The 27,537-nt window shown below is 34.4% G+C and overlaps 3 protein-coding genes across 5 annotated transcripts; 2 read left to right on the top strand and 1 right to left on the bottom strand.

Moving 5' to 3' along the window:
• Window positions 1–51: 51 nt before the first annotated feature.
• On the bottom strand, window positions 52–10,977 carry LOC121731601 (telomere-associated protein RIF1). 2 transcript variants are annotated; one of them, XM_042121108.1, is made up of 12 exons: window positions 10,859–10,977; window positions 10,368–10,617; window positions 9,853–10,089; window positions 8,719–8,972; window positions 7,633–8,419; window positions 7,341–7,504; window positions 6,608–6,830; window positions 6,163–6,337; window positions 4,978–5,192; window positions 1,927–4,878; window positions 876–1,658; window positions 52–386 (listed from the first exon to the last, which is right to left on the bottom strand). In XM_042121108.1, exons 2-12 carry the CDS (start codon window positions 10,596–10,598, stop codon window positions 99–101), a joined length of 6,309 nt encoding a protein of 2,102 aa, XP_041977042.1. In that variant the 5' UTR covers window positions 10,599–10,617; window positions 10,859–10,977; the 3' UTR covers window positions 52–98. The 2 variants fall into 2 exon arrangements, with proteins under 2 accessions (XP_041977042.1, XP_041977043.1); XM_042121109.1 differs by lacking the exon at window positions 10,859–10,977 and adding an exon at window positions 10,714–10,739.
• Window positions 10,978–11,433: 456 nt separating this feature from the next.
• LOC121731602 lies at window positions 11,434–13,357 on the top strand. 2 transcript variants are annotated; one of them, XM_042121111.1, is made up of 4 exons: window positions 11,434–11,804; window positions 12,235–12,514; window positions 12,607–13,078; window positions 13,234–13,357. In XM_042121111.1, coding segments are annotated over exons 1-4 (936 nt in total). In that variant the 5' UTR covers window positions 11,434–11,621; the 3' UTR covers window positions 13,235–13,357. The 2 variants fall into 2 exon arrangements, with proteins under 2 accessions (XP_041977045.1, XP_041977044.1); XM_042121110.1 differs by having other exon boundaries at window positions 12,607–13,357.
• Window positions 13,358–22,042: 8,685 nt separating this feature from the next.
• On the top strand, window positions 22,043–26,359 carry LOC121731913. The gene is made up of 2 exons (XM_042121601.1): window positions 22,043–22,249; window positions 24,602–26,359. Exons 1-2 carry the CDS (start codon window positions 22,117–22,119, stop codon window positions 25,225–25,227), a joined length of 759 nt encoding a protein of 252 aa, XP_041977535.1. The 5' UTR covers window positions 22,043–22,116; the 3' UTR covers window positions 25,228–26,359.
• The last annotated feature ends 1,178 nt before the right edge of the window (window positions 26,360–27,537 follow it).

The following is a 27,537-nucleotide window of genomic DNA, read 5'->3' as shown; positions in this document are numbered from 1 at the left end:
AAAAGTAATGAAAATAAATCTAAAAATAAAAAGAATAATAAAACTAGAAAAGCTAGAACTAAAGTACTTCATTCATAATGAATATAATAATCTCCTGATTATGTGATTTTACTGTGGGCATTCTTTAGAATCTCACTACAGAATAAAATGAGGTCTTTTGATTCGAATTTGTCACAGATAAACTCTCTCAGCAAGGAGAGATTTTCTTCCTTACTATTCGTACTTAGTCTATGGTCCAAAATCCCATTTACTACCTCTGTTGAGTTAGTACTTGTCATCTTCTTCAATACTAGATCCGTTAGAGAATTAGCAGGTAATTTCTCAGCAATGTCCTTCTTGAAATTATTGTCGGTGTGATCGCAAAGATGCGTTGTAAAATCGTCTCTCTGAAAAAATATAAAAATTATTAATTTACATTTATTTTGACAGTTTTAATTTTTATTAAAAAATTATGGCTTTCCTCTAAGAAAAAGACAAAAAAAAATCATACAGTAAAAAGGTATGTTAGTTAAACTGTACTTCTTTACGCAATAACACCTGAACGGAATTCGATCAAATTTATGGCAGAAAACTAAGAGTAAGCTGGCCCCGAGACGATCAATTTTACTGTGCAATATCACGTATTGTCCAATTATTTTACGGACCGTGGAGGGTTAATATTGAACGCGCCTGCCTTTCAATCTTATTGTCAAATAAATTGTTCAATAATATTGCAACATAAAATTGATTGTCTAGGGGCCCACTTAGGTATAGGAATTCCAACGTCATTTAAAGTACAGTGTATCTGTACTCCATACTTTATTGACAAGTGACTTGATTTTTAACTGACTTCTTATGTAATGAGTTTTTCTAATAAACCGTAAATAATTTCTTACCTCTAAACATGACTTCACCAAGTCTTCTGTAGACTTGGTACCAGATTCGTCGGTTTGCGCACTGTTGTGTGATACCGATAATGGATCACTTTGAACATGTTTTTCCGAAGTTTCTAGAACGTCAGTCTGCATAGCAACATTGTCAAATAAAACCTCATCGGTTTGGACCTCCATGGCCATGAATTCAGGAACCATTGATTCCGACATGGCCTCTTCAACAGTAGGCGTTATTTCCTCACTAGCTTGCTTTATCATCGATGCATACTCCGATAGAACCTTCTTTGCTACTTCTACTTTAGGCGCCTTTATACATAACCTATTCACTTCCAGTTCTGTCAGTTTTGCTAAATCACCCACTGTGTTGATTTTACCTTCGAATTCTTTGACTAACAGCGTCTTCATTGTGTTAGAAGATAGCTCAGCTGCTATTTTCTCAATAGAGTCCTCACAATCTATCAGTTCTAAGCAAATCGGATCAGTGTCGTTAAGTTCACTAGTTTTGACGATTTCTACGACTGGTGTTGGATCTAAACTCATTTCTGTGTCTTCATTGGTGCTGGTATTTTCTTCAACAAAACTCTCTACAGCTTTAGTCAGTACGGTATCTAATTTGAAGAGGTTGTCCAGCCGCTTTGGTGATTTCGTAGCAACTTGAGATCGCAGCTGCCTCTCTTGTCGTTTGATTGCGGAGTTCTGCGGTGAACGTATGCCACATGGTTCAATGTATTTCTTCACGCATATTGTCGTCGAAACCGGCGGGTCATGGAAGCTCACTCGCTTTCGCTGAAAATTATAAGTCACCGGTTAACTAAACGTTAAAACTTAAAAGCAAGTATTCCAAGCAATATTCAAATCGAAAATAGTAAATAAATAATAATTAATCGCTGTTACAAGGCTTGAACGGCTGCCACATTTCACAAGGAAAGAAATAAAATTTACCAGTCAATCTATTTTCAATTTTGCTAAACTGAAAAATCAATTTTTAAAAATTTGTCCCTTACAGAGTTTTAAAATTGATAGTATGGATAGTATGGAGATATAAAAAACTTACTTTACTTGCTGGTGAAACAGTAGCATCATCAGTTATCTCAGATAATTTCCGTTTCAAGATAGGACCAGCTGGGCTACAGTCTGTTGAGGGCAAACTTCTCTTCAACTTCAGAAAATTGTCATTGTCCTCTTCCTCAGTTGTATCATTATTTTCAGTCGTTGCATTATACATTATCCTCAAATTACGTCTAGCCGATGTATTTATAGGGGTCGACTTCTTTTCTTCGACATCTGTCTTGTCACTAGTTTGTAGTCGATTTGGAACACATAATCCTAACATTTGTGCTCCTCTACCACCCGAACGCACTTGCGGTCTCTTTTTTAACGATAAAGATGAGCTTGGACTTGTGTTTGTAACTGTTATTTCTTCTCTCGGCGGCGACATATTTCTTTTATCTGGTGAAATCTTTTGCTCTTCTGTAAATATCTCAGGTGAGTCACACTTATCAAATGGTTCACCGTTGCATTGCACAGGCGATTTTAATTTAATCACAACAAAATCGCCGCTCGTGTCTTGAGCCGACGTTTTTGCTTCCCCGATTGGACTGAGCGTTTTTATTGGAGATATTTCTATTGTGTTATTTAAAAAGTCTTTTTTCCTTTGTTCTTCGTCTTTAAACGGTGAAAATTTAGGTTTTCTTTTATTTTCTACATCTTCAATCGATTGTGTTATGTCTGATGTTACGTCTAGTACATTATCTATTGTTTCTGTTACATTATTTGCCGTATTGTCGGTTATGTGTTCGGGAATATTTTCTGGATTTTCTGGTTCCACGGCAGCACATGGATCCATGGATTGAGTATCTGCTTCTGCTATTTCTTGGGTTTCTGGGCCTACTTCTGTGTTTATAACTTCTACTACTTCGGGTTGGTCGTCTTCAATAACCACAACATCATCCAAAGTCTTAATTTGTGAGATTGGTTCTGTATCCATATTTTCTGTTAAGTCTATAAACGTCGAATCATCCACTGCAGTTTTATTTCTAGGTAACTCTGTATCGTCTTTATTCTTGCCATCTACATTGAATGTTACGTTTGTATTCTCTAGTTTATCTTTATTGCAATCTGCAAATTGTAACTCATCAATGCTATGATCTTTAATCAAATGTTGAGTTTCAGTAGTATCAACGTTTAATTTGTTGTTTACAACAGTAGGTGTTTTCTTGCTCGAAATGGTTGATTTTACGGATATTGTAGTAATGCTGGAATCTTGTGAACTTTCTATGATGTCCTGTGATGATGGCGTGTCATCGGAACTAAGTGTATCCTCTCTTTGAAGTGGAAAATTTTCCTTAGGTTTTTCTTTGATTTTTCCTTCACTTTTAGATTTTAATTCTCTTGTCTCGAGTTTATTATTAGGTGTACTTTCCGATTTACTTCTTCTTGAACTGGGTGTATTTAAAAGTCTTTTTCTAGTAACTCTAGCTTCAGCTGGAGAATTTAATAAAGGATGACCTTCGACCATATCAATAGCTAATTCTTTTTCAATTCGCGATTTTTTAGAACAGGTTTTTTTTGTTGATGACTTTGTCGATTCTGAAACTTTTTGCTCTCTATTCTTTAATTTAGGTGTTGGTACTTCTGTTTTGAAATCGTCTAGACTGGTGTTTTTCTTCTCGTTTTCAGTACTGGGCCCAGCTTTATCTGTTTCGCTTACGATTTCCATATTTTCAGCCGTGTTCTGTTGCTTGTCAGCAGTCTCAGGTTTGTCTTTAATACCATCTGGTTTAGATTCTATTGAGATATTGTCTTGTATTTCGCTACCGGTATTTAATGAAGGTTCTATAGTTACCGATATCGAATGTAGATTCTCTGACTCTTGTACTATTTTATTATCATTAACGCCTTCAACACCTACTGGTTTTTCGCTGGAAATGTTTTCATTTTTATTATCTGCATTGCGTTCGTCTTTTTCATCACCAGTGTCTGTTTGAGAAGGATAATCATTTTGTCCTAAAGATTGTCGTCTCTTTTTCATACCAAATAATTCTACATCTTCAAACTTTTTTGGCTTCCTTTTTTGCCGATTCGGCCGTTCTGTGCTTATCTTCGGTGGCGCGGAATTAACGATGCCAGTCATATTATCAGGTTTCTTAGATACAGGAGTTTTGGGATCACTTTCAATTAAATTTGAGTTCAAGCTAATATTAGCATTAGGAATGTTGGACTTTTCAATGAGATTTTTGACATTCCTAAAAACGCGATCTTTTAGTGCCATTCTAGGCGATTTAGTTTCTCTTGGTGTTGGAGTCGTTATAAGATCTTTTTTTAATTTTAATTCAACAGTATTATTTCTAGTGTGAACTAAGCCTACATCGTCAGTATGATTAGAAATATTATTTTCACTTGTAGGCTTCATATTTTCTAAAATTTTAGGAACAATTTCCGAATTAGGAAAGTTTTTGAGAATTGAAGACACATCTTCGTTCATAGACACGGTTGTAGATTTACTTGTTGAGGATGTATCTTGTGAATCAGTTTTCCAAGCCATTAATTTGAATTCATCTTGGGATTGTGATAGATCTTGGTACAAGGCTGGAATATCTTCCCTCTTTCTTTTAAACTTTTCTTTTTGATTATCAGTCAATTTTTTTGGATTAAATTTCCAGTTTGATTTAACTACTACATATTCTTCTCCCTGGTCTGTAACAGTATTAACAATAGTTGCTTCTTTTTTCTTAGACTTTTTCATAGCAACCTTTTTTTCAGGTTCTACAAAACTTGTTATATTGTCTGTTACAGTTTTTCCATTGCTGTAAATAGAATCCAAAAGAGTTTTTAATTTCTTTATAACCTCCTTATTATGGTAGGGCTCTAGTTTGTCTAAAAACTTAGCACCAACGACTTTAATTTCATTTATAATTTGTAGTTTGGACTTTGTGTGTTTATCTTTATTTACTACCATTTCTATAATTTTGAATAGATTTTCCAAATCGTCACATATTCTGGATTCCTGAAATTGTTATTTGGAATAATTAAATAAGAATATAATATGATAATTATTATTATTATTTTACAAGAATAATTTTGATTTAGTAAACAATAAACATACCTCAAGAATCTGTTGCAATGGTTGTCCTAAGATATTAGTAGCAATCCCGATAACATTTTCAATATCAGTATCATTGGTAGGATTTAATTTTGTGAAGACATTTATTACAACTTCAATAATAGCTTCAAAATTTCCTTTATCACAAAACCAAACAGTCAGATCTTTGGAAGCAGACAATTTACGAAGATTTTCAAGTTCCTTATTGTAAGATGTGCCTGAAAAAGAGATTTATAATTTTAACAAAGAGCCAAAATAATGCATATTTTCGTATGATTGTAGAGAAAATCATATTACTAAAGAATCATCAAATTTCCAACGAGGTAAAAAAGCTTAACACTTAAATCACCAATTAAAAATAACTGTATGATATTGAACCTGGAAAACTATTAAAACTTAAAATAGTTTAAGAATTTCACTGTAATATCATTGAGCAAAATCTTTGCAATTTAATCTAAATTGTTTAGCAATGCTTTACTATTGGTTAAAAGAAAAAAATTACAAGAAAAATAAATTAACCCATCAATCCCCAGCTGCCGCATAACAATTGAAAATCTATTGTGTCTGCGATACCCACGACGGAGGTGTTAAAGTAGATTAAAATGCAATAATTTTGTTTCATTACTTTCTCACTGCCTTTACGATGGTCATTAGATATCTGACTACTGCCACCAAGATTCCAATGAGAGGTATTTGAGTGTTGGCAAACCTTAATATCCACGCTGTGTTGATTTCAGCACGCCTTTCTAATCATTTTAATACAGCTCATAAACTCAGACCAAATAAAAAATATAGTCAGAATGAAACAAGAAAGTGAGACTGGTAAATTAATTTCTGTGTAAGTTAAAATCAACTATAATAACAGTTGATCTATTGTATTATGAAAAATAAAACAAGGTAGCCTACTATAATGCATAAGTGCACATATAGTCTGTCAAGAAAGTGAAGAAATAAAAAAGTGGCAACATCGTAGTGTCATCCCTTTTTTCTTAGATTGATTTGAAAGGGATGACCACTACGATGTTGCCACTTTTTAATTTCTTCACTTTCTTGACAGACTATAGATGCGTCAAATATTACAATGGTCATACAGTGTACAGATACTCATGCGCCATTTTGATTTTTATTTGATCTGAGAATTATTAAACAATTTACTTTAATTGTTACAAATATAATATTTTTACAAACCTTTGCCATCAGTGCTCTTTATTTTTTGTTTTACCATTTCCAGAGAAATTGTCATAGCAAAACAATAATCCAACTTGTCATTATTTGATATAATATTCAAAATATTATCATTTATTGCAGAATTTTGGTCTAACACATGGCTATACAAATCTAGCCAAGATGAAAATGAGGTCACCTGCAAAGATATAATTGAAATCTTATATATAAAATTCTCGTGTCACAATGTTACACAATGTTGTTCGAAACGGCTTGTCGAACTGTATATTGCTTCCAAACAAGTGCAAACTATCAATATTTTTGTAAGCATATGAAAGGCTCCAGACTATGAAGAAATGCCTAATGGGAAGTACAGTTTACTTACTACGATGGCTTAGCGACCCAAAGTGGATCTCCGACACGAGTACTAGCCTAATGGGAAGTAGTCTATAAAAAACTTGAAACTTACATTGAGTGTAGATTTTTCTAACGGACACAGTAACATTTGACTTAGCGCTTTTGAGTTGGCATTATATTTTGTTTTACACATACTCTGAGCTAGTGCCGTCCACACAAGAAGGCCCTTAGTTGGAACTTCCTTTATAACAAGTTCAATTGTGTTAAGCGTTAGAGGAGATTTCTCTTCTAGGAATAGATCTGTTACATTTTTGAGCTCATTCACATATTCGGGTCTGTAAAAAAAAAAGATAAAATTATAAACCATCAAACAAAATAAGAGTTAAGATGTTCTGTAGCCTTAGCACGGCCACCAGTAGAAATGCGAAAGTATGGACAAACTGTGGAGATAAACTTAAGGTAGCGTTCCGATCTTTTTTCGTTCCCAAAAATTCAATTGAAATACCACTTTATGACAGAGTATAGTCCTAAAAATTCAAATAATATCCTACTCTACGACATATACTATAGTCTGTCATAAAGTGGCATTTCAATTGAATTTTTGTCGGTCGCGTTTGGCCGCGGTAAAGACCGGAACGGCACGGTTGTCCATACTTTCGCACTTCTACTGGTGGCCGTGCTAAGGCTACTGGTGGGAAACAGAACTTAAGCCAAGGGCAGAAAAAAGACAGTAAAAGATTTAGTTTTAGGGCCAAGTTTATAGTATACTAAGTACCCAATTCTTGACCCATACAATATGATAAGGATTCCATATTTACTTTTAGGCAGAGAGCCCTAAAACTTACCTGACAATTAATACATCTCTTGGCAACCGCAGCAGCATAGATATTACTTTCTGTTCAAGTGGACATTCATCTATTCTAATTTTTGATGTTACAAGACCTTTCTGATTGAATAAAGACGGTATAAAAGTTTCCAAAATCACTTTTCCCATAGCGTTTGTCACACCCTGAAATATGCAAATTGAGTTCAAAAAATAAGATATTATGATAGAATTCTAGTTGATACATCAGAAGAATATTTTAATGGAAAATCACATGTTTTGATGATTTTTAACATTTTCATAAAAGGACTTACCAAACATAGTTTGTCTAAATAACTAAGTACTTCATAGTACAAATCCTTTTTTAATTTATTTTCTGTTAGATCACTAATCGTAGACAGAAGAGAGCACCAAATACATTTAACATAAGACTCAATTTGCTTTGAATTTGTTGCAACAAATAATTTTATTGTATTGTCAACAGCATGGATCCACTCTTTCCAGTGACTCACTAGCAAATTTCCAGTAACAAGTTTATCATTAAGCCTAGGCAAGTCTATTCTACAGTCACAATCACTTGTATGTCCAAATATTTCAGTGATAGCCTCAATGCATTTCATTTTCAACTCCTCCGAAAGCAATCCAGGTATCAACATTGGCTTATCTGTATTCGGTTTACCGAAACAAAAATATAAAAACGGTATTAAAGCTAAATCTGCAACATTTTGCAGTTTTCCAGTAAATTTTATGATGAGGTGCCACCATGTGTTCAGTTTAGCCGCAGCAGTCTCCACAACTTTAGCATTATTTGATACCAGTGGTATAATCAGTAACTTTATTCTCTTGTTAATGTACAAATCACTCGTCTCAGTGGAGAAGTTGTCTATCAATACATTCCAGCATTCAAATGCTCTACATCTATTTTGAGGGTTCATTTTGAAAGCTAACTCAACGACTGGCAGCATTGAATTTATTGGGCTTCCTTTAACTGTATTGCTTACTTTAGTTATTTGAGTTTTTAGTAGCTTGATAAATATAACCCATAAATGGCACCAGACAACATTGTCCTTTTCTAATAGGCTTTTCATGATTGAAGGATACCTGAAAAATTTATGAACATTATAAAGATTATGTCTTGTTATAATAATTAAACAAAGTGAGGTAAAACAAGCTTTTATATTATTTACATATTATTAACTACATATATATTATATTATTTACATAGGACTAACACATTATGTCTAAAAAATAATAAGATTTTATTTTAAGATGCCTTAATATTTCAAATTAATATGTGTGCTGAGTAGAAGCAATAATTATTATTATGTAGGTGACATATGATAAAATGTTGGCTGGGAGACACTTTATCAATAATATATTAAGCTTATAATAATTCTCACCTCTGTGGTGTGTAAATACATTCTAGTACTATTTGCCACTGAGGATTGTCAACATAGTCAATATGAACTAACTCCTCTGTCAACATCTCTAAAGCTTCTACTGGCTTATAATCAGCATTGGCATTCGCCGAATTAACATACAATACTACTGTTGGCACAATTTTTGAGAACCACACGCTGACACCATGTTTCACAAATTGCCGTCTCCTGTCTGGTGGCAATATTTTGAGGAGTTTGCCAAGTAAGTTAACAGGCTGAAATGTAATACTTATTGTACAAAATCATCATCATCTCGTCGTTAAATATATTATACATGATATATATTAGGTCTGCTTGCAATAGCAAGCCAAATAAAATTAATACTATCAAAAATTCAAACACCAAATATAGTACCAACTTGCATGACAAAAATGCTAAAATCTACTAGAAATTTTCTTGGTAAAAAATTCATAATTTATTTATTGATGTTTCTTATTACAACAAAATACAGTAGGGCCTCGATAGTCCGAACACCCAAATATATACCCTGTTCGGATGTACGTAGCATTCGGATTATAGTATGTAGACATTTTCAAAAGCATTTTTTGGTCATAAAACAACACTATTAATAAAAAAAACTATATTCTAATCATACAAAACTTACTTATTTCAAAACTAAAAGTATTTCTTTTTTAAACTTTCTTGAATAATTCCAGTATAGTACTTTGACAACCAGTATATTTAAGTGAAATTGAAAACGCTTTATCCCTTAATTTACGCAAAAACAAGAGGGAAGTCAACAATAAAAATGGTTAGTTAACTGATTTTGCGAATATAGACGTGGGAGAGCTATGGTTCGGCACGAATGGGCCGGCTCGACTGGAGAAATGCCACGTTCTCACAGAAAACCGGTGGGAAACAGCGCTTGCACTGGCAGGCCCAATCCCCTCCCCTATTCCCTTCCCATCCCTACCCTCCCCTATTACCCTATTCCCTCTTAAAAGGCCAGCAACGCACCTGCTACTCTTCTGATACTGCGAGTGTCCATGGGTGACGGAAGTTGCTTTCCATCAGGTGACCCGTTTGCTCGTTTGCCCCCTTATTTCATAAAAAAAAAGGTTGGCTAACTGATTTTGTGAATATATTTAATTTTACCTGTAATCTTATATCAACAGGTATCCTTTGATGGCAATAAGAATTGAATAGCTCCATAAACTCAGTGCCTTGGTTCACCGCTATTGATACAAGTATTTCTTCAGGATAAGACAGTAATATTTCAAAACATAATATCTTCAGCACCTCCACCTTAGTGAAGAGAACTGTAGTTTGTAGTAAATGAAGAACAGCCAATGCTGATGGTACCAAGTCAGGTACTGGTGTACATTGTCCATCCTACAAAAGAAAAAAGTTGTAGTATTTAGTAAACCCCTTAAGACGAAGATCCCAATCAATGCTTTTAAAGCAGGGACGAGGTAGCACAGCAGATATTGCAAAGGGAAGCACAGAACCCTAGAGAGCAAAGAGATATTGAAGAGTATATAAATCTATTGTAATTGTTGTACATTTTACAACCAATACTACCTACATTAATTTAAGACCAAGCCACCTTTGGTGTGATAAAGTAACAATCATGAGAGAAGTCTTATATGAGAATATTGAGAAATACTTACATTGACTTTTTTTATAATTGACAGTACAATATTTAACGTGTTAACTGTGTATTTTCTGTCTTCCTTTAAGGCACGTATGCATATTGATAGCAGTTTATCAATTGCCGATGTTTTTACACTTTTCTCAGTATTTAAGGCATTGTGTATAGACTGAAAGTTGTGTGTATTAAGTGTATAATCGGCTAGTTGATCCAGAACTTCTTCCAATCCAGCTGCTATTTCCCCCGACATAGTATCTCGATGTGAGTACCTAATAAAAACGTAAAACAATCACCTTTCACACACCGAACTTATTCTACCGTTTATAAATATATCTTTTAAATCCAATATTTTTATTTTAAATAACCTGAAAACGCCACACTTTGATGAAACCCGTAACAAAGAGGCCCTATCCAGTAGGTACCAACGCAATGAAACAGGTATTGTCTGATGCTGATGGCATGGATATATTTACTGACGTATCGCATTGCGAGAAATATAAATATACACACCTTAAATTTATATGACTAACAGTATTTTAATATACAAAACTACATTAAATGGATTACTTTACAACACTTTATTAAAATTAAGTACCTAATAACATTTATGAATTTTACATTCGAGTTTTGACTTTTTGACGTTAACGTATTTCTGGCGCGTAAACGAAAATTGAAAAATTACAGACAAGTGACAACAGCTGTCAAAATATTTTTTTCACGAGCTTCTCAACATGTTGGCTACAAACTACTGTGATGCCGTAGGGGCACTTTAGAGCTGCGCATCCACCGCATCGGAATGGAGAATGTTACCTAATTTTGATTATTAGCAGTCCATATTCTCTGTCAAAAATAATAAATACAAGTGAAAGAATTACTTGGATAGGTTAATTAGTTTACGATTTATAAGCAAAACAAGTTGTAACTATACGACACATGATTTTTTGGCTTTTTTGCTCTTTATCAATAACGGCAACAGGTATTCACTTGAAATTTTCACCAAGGCCTTAATAGGGTATTTGACAATTTTTGAAAAATATTCTTAAACTATTCTTTGTTATGAAATAAACATATTGTATTAATATTTCCGGGAAATATTTTGTATTAGCAAAGAAAATGAATATTAAAGTTTAAATTCTCCAAGTCGCGCGAAAAACGCTATTTAGAAAATGGCGACGATCACATGACGTCGATGACGTCACTGGCAAGTAAACAAAGTTACAATCAAAAGAGCTAAGCTGTTTTTCCGTGGTTTTTCTTTAATTAATCCGTGATAATGGTGTATAAATGGTGTGCAGTGCCAGAATGTAAAAATACGTCTTTAAAAACTCCAGAAAAAATATTCGTTTCTGTTCCAACTAATCCCAAAAGACGAAAAATGTGGTTACAATTAGCTCGAAGAGACCCAAAGAGCGTTTTATCGCATTCAAACATTTTTATGTGTGAAGATCACTTTGATGTAAGTAAGTATTTAAATTAAGTTAATAAGACACTAGACAGAAGTTATCTAGAATTTCATACCAGATTATCATAATAATAACCTGTACTTAATGTAGGTATTATGTTTTGAAAATATTGTCACATATTGTTGACTGTTGATAGTAATATTATTGTCTTTTGTGTCAAACACAACATTGATAAATAGGTACCGTACGGTACGGTACATATAACATTGGCAAATGTTTGTAAATTAGATATAAGTAGGTCATAGTTGGGTCTTAGAGAAATATAAACATACCATGTCATAGGTACTGAATCCTAAATACAATAACTACTAATACAATAAATAGAGGTATCGGTTGGCCTAAAGGAAACGGGGCACTATGGGAAAAAGATCATCAATCAAAACAAAAAAACCTTTAATATTATTATGTATTATTTTATTACAGATAGAAAAAGATACAACAAACTACTTGAAATACAAAATGGGCTTCAGTCAGAAGATATTTTTGACAGATAAGGCTGTACCGACAAAATTTCATTGTCAAGAGGATCGCAAGAGACGACTGTCCCCTCAAGCTGGACCTTCTCGAGATACGTCCCTTAAAAGGCAAAGAAAAAGTCTTGTTGCGGAATGTTTGGAAAGTCAAAGCACTACTGAAACGGATGTTGAAAGTATGAATCAACAACATGACAGTATTATAGTACAAGATACTGTTATGCTGGAAGGTACATGCCATTTATGTATTTATTATGACATAATACTGAAACTTAAAAATTTGTTGTATGAAATAATCAATATTGTGCGTTTGTCTTTTCAGAAATACCAAAAACTCTAGACAAAGAAACTTCTACTGAAACTGTAGTAACTGTTGAAAAATCTGTTCAAGTAACAACGAAAGTGACTAAACATTTTAGGAGCAAAGCTGTGCAAGTACGATCACAAAATAAAAGTATTTCTACCTCACCGTCCAAAGTGTGTACAACATCCAGTTTCACTTCACCCTTGAAAATTGAACCATGTCGTCTTCATCCATCACACTCAGGAGCTGTTAACGCAGTGAAGAAAAAGATTATCCTTGAAGATGAAAGATCAGACAGTGAAATATCTTGTTTGGAAAGTGGCCATTTGTCTCCTTTTGTACTTACATCTACATCATCATCATCAAAAGTGACTGACTCTGAGAGTTTTGCCACCGAGACTGAAGATATGGAAAAAATGCAGTGCCTTAAAAATACTATGCGTTTGATTGAAAACAAACCTACAATGTATATTGGTATTTCCAAAGACTGTTATTTTTTGATTCAGTTAATTCATAAGCACACTAATATAAAAATTGAACATATTTTACTTTGTTTAAAGAAAATTAGACTAAATAGCACATTTTCAGAATTAGAAGATAATTTTGGAATATCTCTATCATATGCAAGTAAAATATTTTTGTCTAATATCCCAATATTAAGTAGTGTATTAAACAAATTTATTGTTGCTTTAGACAAAAAAAAACATAAAAAAGAATCTCCCAATTGCATTCAGGCACAATTATTACAATGTCAGTTGTATCATTGATTGTCTGGAAATCGATATACAGAAACCCTCCAAGGCTTTATATCAGGCATTAACATGGTCAGACTACAAAAAAGGGAATACTGTGAAGTATTTAATTTCATGTACACCTAATGGTTTAGTCAATTATGTATCACAAGGGTTCGGTGGCAGAACCAGTGATGTCACCATAGTAGAAAACTGTAGCTTTATAAATGGGTTAGAGCCAGGAACTTACATCTTGGCTGACAGAGGCTTTAAGCACCTTGAACCTTTACTTTATGCAAAAGGAATGAAATTATTAAGACCACCTAGTGTAAGTGCTGGTGCAAAATTGACTAAATCTGAAGTTCGACAAACTAAAATCATTGCAAGCTTACGAATTCATATTGAAAGAGTCATAAGACGATTAAGGGAATTTCACATGTTAAAGCAACATTCAGTTATAAATACAAATATGCGTCGTTTCCTTGACCATATTATTATTATTGCTTGTGCACTAATTAATTTGCAGGATTCTCTAATTAAATAATGTGGCTAGCTAGTTAAGGAATCAAAATGAAATAATATATTTTTACCTTTATAAAATGTTTTTTATTGCTCACTCACATATATTTGTATTACATAGTAATATGGGGTATATATTGTGTTTCCAAAATGAATCTAATTTATTTATTAAGTTATTTACATAATCATCATCATAGTATTCTAAAATGATGTCAACTTTTTGTGTCTGCTCGAAGTTACTGTCCGCTACACAAAAATAACATTTTTGCAGACCAGTTGCATACATTTGCAGTTGCACCTGCGCTCTACATTTTTCAGAAAGGATGCCATTTTTTATATAATTTCCTTTAGATTTGGTCTTAGTAGGACACTTTATTTCTATAACAGCATCGTTCATTACACCGTCAGGAGATGCAGCAATCACAGGATTGTCTTTACAGATATAAAGCCCGCAGGAAGTTATTTTTTTTTTCAATTTCTTGCTTACAGTCTTACGGACAGAAAGTTCTAATTTTCTACCTCTTTTCATGGCCACTGTATCAGGAATTTTCGCACCCATTATAGTGGCCACTAATGTTCCATCAGGTGTGTGGCAGACACTAGCTTCATGGGCCTTTGAAGCAGTTATGCGGCCATACCGCATCTCATACCATAAGCTACTTTTATTCTGCTGCCTTGTTGCTTCTTCTACACTTTTGATAATGTCACTTGTGAATGTACTTTTCATTATGCCTAAGAGCATGTCTATATCATTTTTAGTTTCTTGAGGTAGATTTATCATAAAGCTATGTAATGAGTATTTCATAATGTCACTATGCACAAAATCATCTTGAAATTTTAGCAATTCACACTTGTTAATTTTTCTCTTTTTGGCTTCTGAAATAAAATCTTCGTATAGTGCTGATGTGCTAGGTCTGTGTGGAACAGGGGTCTTGGTCATTTGTTCTATAGTGATGAACTTTAAAGTGGTTCCTACTCTAGACAGAACAGGCTTCTTCCAGTAACACTCGACCGATGTACATGCTGGCTCCTCGCTGCGACGATGGACCCACATCAAAAAGGCTACCGCGTGTTTACATCCGCCGGCTGAAGCCGCACAGTCATGGCACTCACAGCTTATTATCACACCGTCATTTTCATTTACGACCAGGGTAACATTGTAAGCTTTGGTGCGCACTTTATGTTCCGGGCACATTTTGCATTTTACTGTACAAATCCCATTGTCGCGGTACAGTTGAACGTAGCCAACGGCATCATCACCGTACGACTCTCTTGCAGACCTGCAAATAAAACAGAAAAGGCACTGAATATTTTCACTACATAACCTAAAATACACGAATGATGTATTGTACAAAACCCAAATTTATAATTATCGAGTGGTACTTACACTACTGTTTTTATATTTCTTACTTCAGAAGCATAATAAACTGCATTGTTTTTAAAAAATAGTTCTACCATGAATGGATCGATCTTAGGTAGGTTGCTATTATCTGCTCGCACGTAATTGGAGTCCATCTTAGATATTATTATAGCTGTTGTGAGTAACGTAGTTAATATTTGTACAAGAAATTGTGAATAATCACATAAAAATCTAATCAAACACTATATATCACGTAAACGGCGTACTAAACTCCAGTCAAGAAGCTTTGTTTACTTGCGTGTGACGTCACTACGATTGCAACCAATGAGAGAGCGTTTCTATCACCGAAAAAACAAAGACAATTTTATTCGACTTTTCTTACGAAATCCTCCGAAAATACATATTATTTTAATGAAATTATATTGAAATACGTTTAATTTACCTATAATTTATTAGGATGACCATAAATTATAATTTATTTTAAATGTTGTCAAATACCCTATTATATGTGTACTTTGGATAAGCAACAAAACATCACTTACCTGATAGATGTCACAATACCTACCTACCGACTACAATATTGGCGCAAAAGAAATGAAAAAATTAACTAAGTACCATCTGCTGAAAAAAAGAAATAACTAGACTCTGGAAAACCAAAGCCATCATCGTACCAATAGTAATAGGAGCAACAGGAATAATCGCCAAGAGCATCCATAGATACTGTGATATACTGGACGCTAAAAAGTTTTGGGAAGTAACATAATAACAAACGAAGGCGAACCCGCAGTACCCTCTCCCTGAAGGCTTCGGGGCGGGACTGAGATGGATGCCAGCGAGAGCTGAGAAAAGCCAAACTTCACTCTTTTTAATATGTAATAATTTATAATATATATTAGTATAGATTACTATTTTTGTGTAATTTTAATTTTTATTAAATGTATTATGTAATATATTAAACGTCAAGTACGTTTAGTAAAAATTAAAATTGCATAAAAATTCTTATACATCTATCCGTATTAAACATTGTACGGTATGTCGGATAGGTATGAGCACAGATTACTATAATACTGGGTTTTGCATGCATGTTTAAACAATGTTATTAATATTACGAATGAATAATAATAATAATATTTATGGACATTTCACACCACATCAGTCTGGCTCCGTGCTAAGTGCCTACAGGACAGTCACAACAGCTTACAGGTGCCAGACAACGGAAATATTTTAATATTTTTATAATATTATACATAAAATATATTTAAGATTTTTGAAATATTACCTATTATGATACATATTATATAATATGTAATACACATCCAAATCCCAAGAACATTGAAAACTTTTTGTTCCGACGGCGGGACTCGAACCCAGGACCCCCGGGATGAGCCCTGACCACGCGCTTAACCCACGCTTGACCAACTGAGCTACGGAGCCATCGGCATTAAAAACGACATCTGCTGTCACATAAGAACCGTAAAACTGGCTGAATAGGGACAGTTTTCAACTTTGAACTGAAAATACTTGTAACTGTGTAAAGTCTAACTTTCGTGCACTGTTCAAATTTTTGAATTAACTCTTGAATTAAGCTACAAGATCGTAAAAATGTGTTTAAGCTGTGCCGTTCTTGTAATATTAATAAAAATAAGGTCATCCCTATTTATACTTCAGATGGCAGTTAATAGGGATGAAAGCAGGGTTATTAGGGAAATTTGTCAGGGTTGTCACAATAAAGAAAAAATAATAAAAATAATTATAATGTTTGTTTTTGTTGGCAAAGATCCTAAAACCTCAATTTCGTCCGGCATTGATTTAGATCTCTTAAATAGTCATTTTGCTAACCCCGCACATGTCTACGATACTCACAAAAAAGCTCACACAAGTCATACTATATCTAACTTACCTATACCAGATTACCCCCCATTTTCATTTAAGGATTTATCTATCAGTGATGTTAAAAAGGCTGTTCTGTCAATTTCATCTAAGGCTGTGGGTAGTGACAACATTGGGTGTAACATGATAGTTCCATTGCTTGACACATTATCACCAGTCCTCGTCCATATCCTTAATTTTTCCCTCAAAACCTCTGCTTTTCCTAGCTCTTGGAAAGATTCTTATATAATTCCTCTGCCCAAGAAATCTAGTCCCCTATCTTTCTCTGATTACCGCCCAATTTCAATACTTCCTTTCCTCTCGAAAATCCTTGAACGTTTAGTACAGCAACAGCTATGCTCTTTCCTTAATTTAAATAATATATTAAATCCTCTGCAATCAGGTTTTCGCCCCGGCCATAGTACTTCTACAGCCTTAGTTAAAATTACTGATGACATTCGTCATGGCATGGATAACCAAAATCTAACTATTCTCATCCTTTTGGACTTTAGCAATGCTTTCAATACAGTAGACCATGACATTTTATTACTCCTTCTTAGATCGCTCAATCTATCTCCTGAGGCCGTCAACTGATTTCGCAGCTTCCTACAAGGACGCCGGCAGCGTGTTAAAATCGACAATAAAATTTCCTCATGGTGTGATGTATTTGCAGGCGTGCCCCAAGGTAGCGTGTTATCTCCTCTTCTATTTTCCATTTTCATAAACTCTGTTTCACAAATAATTTCTTCTTTCTACCATATGTATGCAGACGACTTACAAATCTATAGACAGGCCTTACTTTCCTCACTTTCTAACGTGATTGCTCAACTTAATACTGACTTGTCAGAAATACTAAAGTGGAGCAATTATTACGGTCTTAATCTCAACCCGAAAAAAACCCAGTGCATCATCATTGGTAGCAGGCAGCTGATTGCTAAAGTCGACTGGGCTAACTTACCAGAAATAATTCTTGACGGGGCTATCATCCCCTATAGCTCCTCCGTTCGCAACCTCGGTATATACTTTGACCGCACTCTTTCATGGAACACCCAAACTCAAGAACTCCGCAAGAAGCTCCTCGCTGCCACTGCTTCTCTCAGACGCCTCAGTTACTTCCTTCCTGTATCAACCAAAATCTCATATATTAGTTCACGCTCTACTCTTTCCCATCCTAGATTACGCAGATGTCTGCTACAGTGATCTAAATGATCAACTTCTTTCTTCCCTTGAACGCCTGCAAAATCTTTGCATCCGATTCATCTTTGGTCTGAGAAAATACGATCACATATCTAACTACCGGACAGAGCTAAAGTGGCTACCTGTTAAGTTGCGTCGGAATACACATATTCTTCATCTTCTTTTTAATATTCTATTTAATCCCAAAACTCCTGCTTACCTCAAACAAAACTTTACCTTTCTTGGACACAAGCATCCTACAATTCGCTCAGCCAATAAATTAACTCTTGCCTTCCCTTCCCACAACACTAACTTCTATGACTCTTCCTTCACCGTCTCTGCTATTCGTCTGTGGAATTATTTACCCGAAAGCATACATAAGTCCAAATCTATTGATAATTTAAAAAAAAGACTCAAACAATATTACTTAGATTTAGCTGCAAACTCTTAAACCCTTACGATTTATCCTCTTCTTCGATTCATATTATTATATTACATATATGTATTTATTTTATTCGGTATAAAGTATCTATTATATTTATTTGTGTATTATATTTATTTATTTATATACTAATAGTATCTTATCTTATTTTTATTTTAAATATTTTTAGTTATATTCTACGGTTGCCTGGTAGAGACTGCTTCCAGCAGTAAGGCCGCCAATTCAAACTATTTCTGTTTTTGTAACGTGTGTAAATTGATCTGTTTTGTTTGTTTGAATAAAGAGTTTTTTTTTATTTATTTTTATAATGTCTTATTGTGCGGGAACCGCACATTTTCCGGGACAAAAAGTATCCCTTGTCCATTCCCGAGACTCAAAGTACATACCAAAATTCATCAAAATCGATTGAATAGTTTTGGCGCAAATCATAAAAGTATATTGTGCAGTAACCATACATTTTTCCGGGACAAAATGTATCCTATGTTCTTTTCCGGGACTCGAAGTATCTCTATACCAAATTTCAACGAAATGGGTCGAGCCGTTTACGCTTGATGTCGTGACCACGTACTACTATTCAAGATAAAAATGTATGACTTTTAAAAATGTGGGTTTCCTAGCTATAACAAGTAAAAAACAAGTTCTTACCATGTGCCATTGTATTTAAGAATAAATAAAGATATAATAAAATTCACTTTTACAACAAAGAATACACTATTTACTTTTTTATGGGTAAAGTTTGGAGCGACATAATTCACCGTTATTTGAAGGCACTTTTTGAACTGAAGTCTCAATGTCTTGTAGCCGACTTCATGGTAATTGAATGTTGCCATTAAAAGGAATAATAATTCTACTTCACTTTAAAACCAAAAAATACTTGACACCTTATAGCATGACTATAAGGTTTTTTTTTTAATATTTTTATTGGTTTCGTCCCTATTTACACTTACGTCCCTATTCAGCCAATTTTACGGAACTACAATGCGAATTAATTTTCATCGATATTTTCATGGAAATAAGACATTTTCCCTCATCAAAATGTAGCCTATGTCCTTTCTCAGGCTCTAGAATAGATGTGTACAAAATTTCATTGCAATCGGTTCAGTAGTTTTGGCGTGAAAGGGAGACAGACAGACAGAGATACCTTCGCATTTATAATATTAGTATGGATTATTTAGTCTTGATTGATATCATACTTTATACCTGTAATTTAATTTTTGTGCCATAGTTTTTACCTAATATTGCCTTTTTCCGCCTTGCTAAGGTTAGGTACCGAATGTTCTTTGCAATTTAAGCTATGATATTTTACATAAACAGATATAAATATTACGTCCATACTATTTGCCGCCTTAAATCTCTTCCGAACAATTTTCAAATTCAAAATTGCAGACATTGACAAATTTGACAGATAAGTGAAACAAAAGATACGAAAACCATTTACATAAAAGAGACAGTTCTATTTTTAAACGTCGAATCGTATTGCTGTCTCTTTCTTCGCCTAAGCTATGACGAAAATTCGATTTTTCCAGATTGTTCGAAAAAATAATTGAAAATGTAAATAATCGAGGTAATTATTGCAATCAAGACATTCCATATGTTTTGTTTACTTTCGAGTCATAATTGGTACATTTTCGAAACACGCACGACGTCATTTTCAATTTATTTAGGTAAGACAAGACGCGGCACGTCCGTGACTGCGCTCAATGCAGACTAAACAACAGACGGCCCAATTGGGCCGTATTTGAAGCTTCACAACGCGCGCGGTAGTAACATATCTGGTTTGAGTATTTCATCATTGAATTTAAGGTAACTTTTCATTTATTCAGAATTTATACAGAATTCATGTCAGATAACCATGAAATTGACCAGACCAGACCACGTGGCAAATGCCGAAGGTTGCTTTTCAAACTCCTTTCTTTCAATTATAAAAAAGTATTTTAATAATTCCGCAGTGAGTGTGTCATCCACGGCCGGCTATGGAAAGCCATACCCATACTACGTGACCCCCCCCCCCCCCCTCCTTCATCGCGCTATCGCTTCCATGACGTGGTCTGTTATAGTTTTATGCTCCATACTAGTATGGATAATGGAACCCTTCGTGCGCGAATCCAACTCGCACTTGGCCGGTTTTTGGGGCGGCAATTATTATTTTGCCCGGAGCGGCGAAATAGCTGGATCGGGCGCTGCTACTTTTTTAGACTTTTACTAGACTTTCGACTTGACGATCATCTGGAAAAACAACATTAAATTTTGTAAACTTTTCACCAATTTTTTCCTGCCATTTTTCTTGACACTGGCCATGATTAAAAAGCCGAGCGCCAATCGCCATATTATGAAAAAAAACAGTGTTCCCAACTTAGGGGTTTTCCCCCCAGATTTAGGGGTTAAATAAGTGAGATGGGATTTTTTTAGGGGTCTGAAATTTTTAGGGGTATTTACAGGGATTTTTTTACTTTTCAATATTTTTAAATTGTTGATATTAATATTAATTATTTCTTGACCTAGCGACTTCTAGCGACATCTATTACGTAATTCTATGACCACTCTGTGGTGACTGGCGGCAATACCGATGGTCCGATTTACATTAAATCGTAATGATATCACTTGTGCAACATTTAATCCAACAAATAAAATGTTGAATTTATTCAATAATAATACGACTTCAAAACATCTGAATCTTCAGATGAAGATGAAATATTTAACATATTAAATCAATTATTATAATAAAAATATTTTAAAACATATTTCAGTATATTATTTCTAAACTATTATAAATTTATTTATATATGCATATTTTAGGGGGAAAACAGAAAAATTAAGGCGATTTTAGGGGTTTTTGACACCAATTTAGGGATAAATATTTTTGAGAGGTGGTAACACTGAAAAAAAAGAAGATGGGAATTTTTGGAAGAATGTGAAAGAGTGATGTTGTGTTTTTTATATTATTTTTCTAAAATTGTGTTATCTGGGTTTTTAATGTGTAATATTGGTAGGATATTAACCATTAAATATTCGTTATCGTGCACAAGTGTAGAAAAGTGATTTATTAACCAGAAACGTGCTCTTTTGTGTTCCCTCCAAAACTCCATCAAAAGTTTCAGTAAAGCGTCCTACCACTTTACTGAATCAACCGACTTGACTTCTTGACTGTATTGACTTTATACTTAGACTTTGACTAGACTTTAGACCTGACTGACCTGACGATAATATAGAAAAAATTGTATAAAGAATATTGTTTTCCCGCCATAATATTATACTCGACACTGGCCATGGTTATAGCCGAAGTGCCATTATATGAAAAAAAAAAAAAAAAAAAGAAGAAGAAGACTTGACCATTGTGTGACCAATGACCATTGTGAACCAAACAATAATATTATGAACCGTGTTTTATTCCCAAATTCTACTTAATCTAAATAAATAGACTCACATTCAGGATGGGCGACGATATTTTAATTTCTTTAGTGGAAAGATATGAAGAACTTTACAATCTAAAACATCGACATTATCATAACCAAAAGAGAAGAGACATTATTTGGGACGAGATTGGTACCAAAATGAATGAAAGTGGTAAGTAAATATATAATATATTTACTACTAATATTATTATAATATAGTAGTATAATGTAGTATATAAAACACGCACATGACGCACACAACATGGTTGATGTTTGTGTGAACACTTAGCTCCGGAACCAACTGGCAACTTACGTCCATTCCCAATATTTGATCTATCTCTGGTTTTGCCCTACTAGAGATAGGAATAGCTCACATTAGACATTAGAGAGTAGAGACATATTTTATGTCAATTCAATGTTAGCTGCGATCGGTTTTAGGTATGTCAAACCAGAGATAGATTGAATATTGGGAATGGCCATTAGTGATTACCCTCTTTGACTACAACTCTGATTTAAGTATGGTAGGTAGGTAAATAAATAAATAAAGCCTTTATTCATTGACTGTAACCATACAATTTTTAAAGCAAAACAATAAAAAAACACATTTAGTCAGGTTGTCCTTCGACATAGGCCTCTCCCATTTCCTTCCATTTGTCTCTGTCCCTGGCAAATCTCCTCCATCCTTTCGGAAGGTCGTCCTCCCGTCGTTTGGTCTGACGTCCTTTTCGTCTTTTCTCTTGTCTAGGATACCATTCCATTAAGTCCTTGGTCCATTTTTTCCCATTGTCTGTTCGTATTATATGTCCAATCCAGTGCCATTTGAGTTATCTAGTTTTTATTAATATGTCTGTTACCTTAGTTATTTTTCTTATTTTTGTTTTTGTCCACCGGTCTCGTAGCCTTATATTTAGCATACTTCATTCCATGCTTCGTTGACATACTGCGAGCTTATTGGTGTTTTTGCTCATGGTTGGCCAAGTTGGGCACCCATATGTTAGGCATGGAAGAACACAGGTATTGTACAATTTACTTTTAATATACATTGGCACAGTTCCATTCTTGAATACTTCTTTTAGAGACCAGTACCTCTTCCATGTGTTACATATTCTTCTTTCTATTTCCTTTGAATACTGGTCTGTTGTTGATATTATTATTTTGTCCTAAATATATGTACTTATCAACATACTCCACAGCTTCTTCTCCTATTTTTATTGTTTCCTTTATTTCGTTTGTCATTACTTTGGTTTTCGTTGGGTTCATGGATAGGCCTGCGATCTGTTTTTCTTAGCTTAGTTGGTTAATGGTTTAGCATTGTTTGTAGCATTTCAGGTGTTTCTGCGATATAATACTTTTGGCTATAAGTATTCGTTTAGTTTTTCTACGATTTGTTTTACGACATAAATATTATGATTGATGGTGGATTCCGTGCAGAAACAAAATAAATTAAATATCCCATTCCCATACAACAAATTGTTTTTTTTTTTTTTGCCATTTTTTGCTCGATATAAATGATGGCAATACATAGGCACCTGAAATATTCACAAAATACTCAATTGTATTTATATTTCAATACTTAGTAATAAAATTTAAATAAAATAAATAATCAAGAAACAAAAAACACCATTTCTTCCTATTTTTGTTCTCTGGTACGGAACTTCGTGCGCGAGTCTTACTCGCACTTGGCCGATTATTTTTCCTAATTGTCCAAAATGTGTCTCCAGCGCTATTTCTCGCACGACATAAGTCGCAAAATGAAAAATTGATTCCTTCATCTTCTCGAGATTGATCACGCCCGTAAGGTCTCATTACATTGGTGCGGTGCTCAATTGAAACACCTCATCTCTAACAATTACGTGTGGCAATGCCACATTTCCTCGTGGTATTTTATTAGAAATATCAGTCTTTGGAATTTCCAGTCCATTGGAATTTGGAATTTAATTTCTGCTTAAATTTCAGTTTCTAAGGGGCTTGTAGTGTGTGTTATTGTACAAAGGCTGTTTCACCATTTATTGATAGTAGTCCAGGATAAGTTATCCATAACATATCTGACAGATTGAGGATGGAGTAGGTATCTGTCAGATAAGTTGTGGATAGCCTATCCGGGACTTATCAGAAAGTGGTGAAACAGGCCCTAAATATTGTAGAATAATTAGATTTTCCCAATATGCACCTACATCTATAACAATGAACTTATAATTTCCATCAACTAGTGCTAACAGCACAGTGCTTGCAAATGTTTTTGTGACAATAGTCATTTGTGCCACTAAGCGGAGGTGCTTCAATTAGTATAATATGCTTGCCCTCAATAGACCCGAAAGTTCCAACGTTCACTGAAAACTCTTTCTGAAGCAATCCAGATATTTTCATCTGGCATTCGCATTGCAGTAGGTTGTAACACATTCCAAATCAAGTTGTTTGAACAATTTCTCTCACTGTACGCTCTCCTAGCCTATAATTGTCTGCCAAAGTACGAAGTCCATTAGCCAAATATCTGAAAAAAAAATGAACTACATTAATTTTACAGGTTACACCTGCAGAGAGCGCTGGACCAAGTTAAGAGAAAATCACCGGAAAGCATTGCAGTTGCGCAGAACGAAGAGTGGTCAAGCGGCTTCTAAAATGAAACCGCCAAAATATAACAAAGAATTAAGTTTCTTGGTGCCACATCTGCAAGATGACAAAAATCGTAGTACAAATAAACAAAAATATGATTTAAGTCTTGATCATACAACAGAGCACTCCAGTGTAAATAGCCCATTGTCTCCTCAGTCTCAGTCTTCTTTCCAGTGTGAATCACTCGATTATCAGGATTGTTCAGCCCAAATAACTACCAGACATGGAAGATCGAGAAATTTTGATTCAGACCCATCAACTGCATCAGTATTGAAAGAATATTTGGAACGCAGAGACACCAATATTTCTGATTCAGATGAAAAAGATCCTCTGATAGGATTTTTTATTAATATGGGAAGAACTGTAAGGGGTTTTCCTATTGAAGAACAAATAAAATTAAAAAATAAAATTTTTTTATTGGTAAATAACACTGAATTAAAGATGGCAATGCAAGCAACTGCTCGTGAAACTGAGCAGACTACTGATATACTATCCCAGCCTCTAAAAATTGAAGACATGAGTGAAAGAACAGAATAAGTAACATTTTGTAACATACGGACATTCTATAAATCTTTGTCAAACGCATATCTACGGTGTTCATTTAATCATGCCACGTAGACACTTGACTAGGAACGAAATGTTAATCATGCCCATGATTCAAGCTGGTGCTACCCAAACTAAGGTTTCTGAAGCCATGAGGATCAGTCAGAGCGTTATATCTAGGCTTTGGTCATGTTATCGTGTCACGGGGGAAATTCAAATTAATTTATTTTTGCGTATGATTGTTACAATAAACACTTGTAGTGGTGGAACGGTACCGAGGACCTCAGCGCATAACACAAATGTACAGGAACGATTCATAGTAAATGCTGCACGAAGTCAAACAAATGTAACGGCGATGCAATTGATTCAAAGACTACGGAGAGAGTATGGTTTGCTGGTAAGCAGTCAAACTTTGAGAAGACGACTGCATGAAGTCAAGTCCACTTTGGGTATCAGCGCTAAGGAGAGGCAATCGTGGAAGAAGATTACAATGGGCTATTGCACACGAAAACTGGAACCATTCTGAATGGTCACTTGTGCTTTTCACTAATGAATCCAGGTTTAGATTTCATCCTGATTCGTGCAGATTACGCGTTTGGAGAGAACCTAGATAGTGGACGTTGGAATCGACTGCAGCACCCACAAGTTCATGCATATCAAGGTGGCATGATTAAGGTTTGGGCAGGTATATCGACTCGGCGGTAGAACGGACCTTGTTTGGATACAAGGCAATATGACTGCTCTAAAATACCGAGATGAGGTGCTAGAGCCTGTAATCTTGCCCCACAGACAGCAAATGGGACAAAATTTCCAGCTTATGCACGACAAATGTCCACATACGGCGCGTATTACAAGTTAGTTACAACAGCATGATATCCATGCTTTAGACTGGCCTGCAAAATCCTCTGTCTTAAATCCTATTGAGCATGCCTGGGATATGCTTCAGAGAAGAGCTCTTAGGAATTTCCCTGAAGATATGAAAACCAGCTTTTCTTGCATCTTAGTAGGAGTTGGGACAGTATTCCACAACAGGATATTGACACCCTTGTTTTGAGTATGCAGAACCGCTGCAGATGTGTCAAGAGGTGGATCCACGGATTATATTTATTATCAGATTAGATGCTATGCTAGGCTATTAAACAAGGTTTATTTTAATGTGTAGGTGTCTTACCAAAAAGGCTGCGAATAATAAATAGCAAAAAGGTAATAGAATTTTAGTTTTTTAGATATAGACCAGTTGTTAAAATAGAAATACGTTGTTTCAACTGATTTTTGAGTTTATTTAAAAGTAACAATCGTCAATTGTGTTGCTATTTGAAGGAACATGGGGAACCCAAAATTCTGCCGGGAGAATTTTTTTACTACTGGTAATATTATTTATGAAACGTCGGCTGTACCGAACCTTTTGCGCTCACGCACAACCAATGTTCAAAGAACAATAGCTCTTAAAGTATTTGACATATGGACGTAATTAAAACTTAACTCAAATTCTTTGACTATAATAATCAATAAAGATGGGTTTATTGGGTCATGGGGACTCTTTCTGTAAAAAATACAATTGTTTTTAATTTTTGCACGTGTTTTCTCAATTTTTTAGAAACTTTATGACTCATTTAAACTTTTTGCATAAAAATATCCCTTTTTGTGTTTTTATGGTAGCTAAGTTTCAATATTTATGTAATACAGCACCGTTGTTGTTGGTACCTACTGGCTACTTACCTATTTAGTAAATAGTACACAATATAGACTTAATCACTTCAGCAACTATCCAAAGTACTGTTTCTTTGGACATTCTAAACCTTTCGAAAAATTCTACTTCATCCCAATAGTCTAGCAGCTAGCTGCACAATTTTAGAGCGAAATGTTTTCGGGCGACGCGGCGTGTTAAAACGCATTCTAGAATGATTTCTTCATCAGAAGAACTTTCCGAGTCATCGAAATGTATAAGTACATTTAAATCCATTATTTTTTATAAAAGCACTCTTTTTGGGAAGTAAAGTATTACAACTCGACTAGATTAATATCTAGTCGAGTTGTAATACTTTACTTCCCAAAAAGAGTGCTTTTATAAAAAATAATGGATTTAAATGTACTTATACATTTCGATGACAATTACAACAAACAAATCAAACTAATGGTCAATGTTAACTACGCAGTCCGAGCGTGGTCAAATTATTTAACAATTTGTCCAAAACTTTTACTACAGTTAGCTTAACTATCCATTGAAAAACAACATTTTGTAATTTTTAACCAATAGTTAGTTTAACTAACAGTTTTTAACTATTAGTAACCTTAACTAGCGGT

The sequence above is a fragment of the Aricia agestis genome, chromosome 11 (genome assembly GCF_905147365.1).
Source record: "Aricia agestis chromosome 11, ilAriAges1.1, whole genome shotgun sequence".
NCBI classification, from domain to species: domain Eukaryota; kingdom Metazoa; phylum Arthropoda; class Insecta; order Lepidoptera; family Lycaenidae; genus Aricia; species Aricia agestis.
This window is presented reverse-complemented; position numbering and strand designations above follow the sequence as displayed.

Excerpts from the sequence above, each read along its gene's own strand:
- LOC121731601 (XM_042121108.1), bottom strand. The coding sequence starts at position 10,598 with ATGTCGGGGGAAATAGCAGCTGGATTGGAAGAAGTTCTGGATCAACTA. Across the intron at positions 10,090-10,367 it reads CAATTATAAAAAAAGTCAAT|GATGGACAATGTACACCAGT; the intron begins GTAAGTATTTCT and ends TTTCTTTTGTAG. Across the intron at positions 8,420-8,718 it reads TGTATTTACACACCACAGAG|GTATCCTTCAATCATGAAAA; the intron begins GTGAGAATTATT and ends TAAATTTTTCAG.
- LOC121731602 (XM_042121110.1), top strand. The coding sequence starts at position 11,622 with ATGGTGTATAAATGGTGTGCAGTGCCAGAATGTAAAAATACGTCTTTA. Across the intron at positions 11,805-12,234 it reads TGTGTGAAGATCACTTTGAT|ATAGAAAAAGATACAACAAA; the intron begins GTAAGTAAGTAT and ends ATTTTATTACAG. Across the intron at positions 12,515-12,606 it reads AGATACTGTTATGCTGGAAG|AAATACCAAAAACTCTAGAC; the intron begins GTACATGCCATT and ends TTGTCTTTTCAG.
- LOC121731913 (XM_042121601.1), top strand. The coding sequence starts at position 22,117 with ATGGGCGACGATATTTTAATTTCTTTAGTGGAAAGATATGAAGAACTT. Across the intron at positions 22,250-24,601 it reads TACCAAAATGAATGAAAGTG|GTTACACCTGCAGAGAGCGC; the intron begins GTAAGTAAATAT and ends TTAATTTTACAG.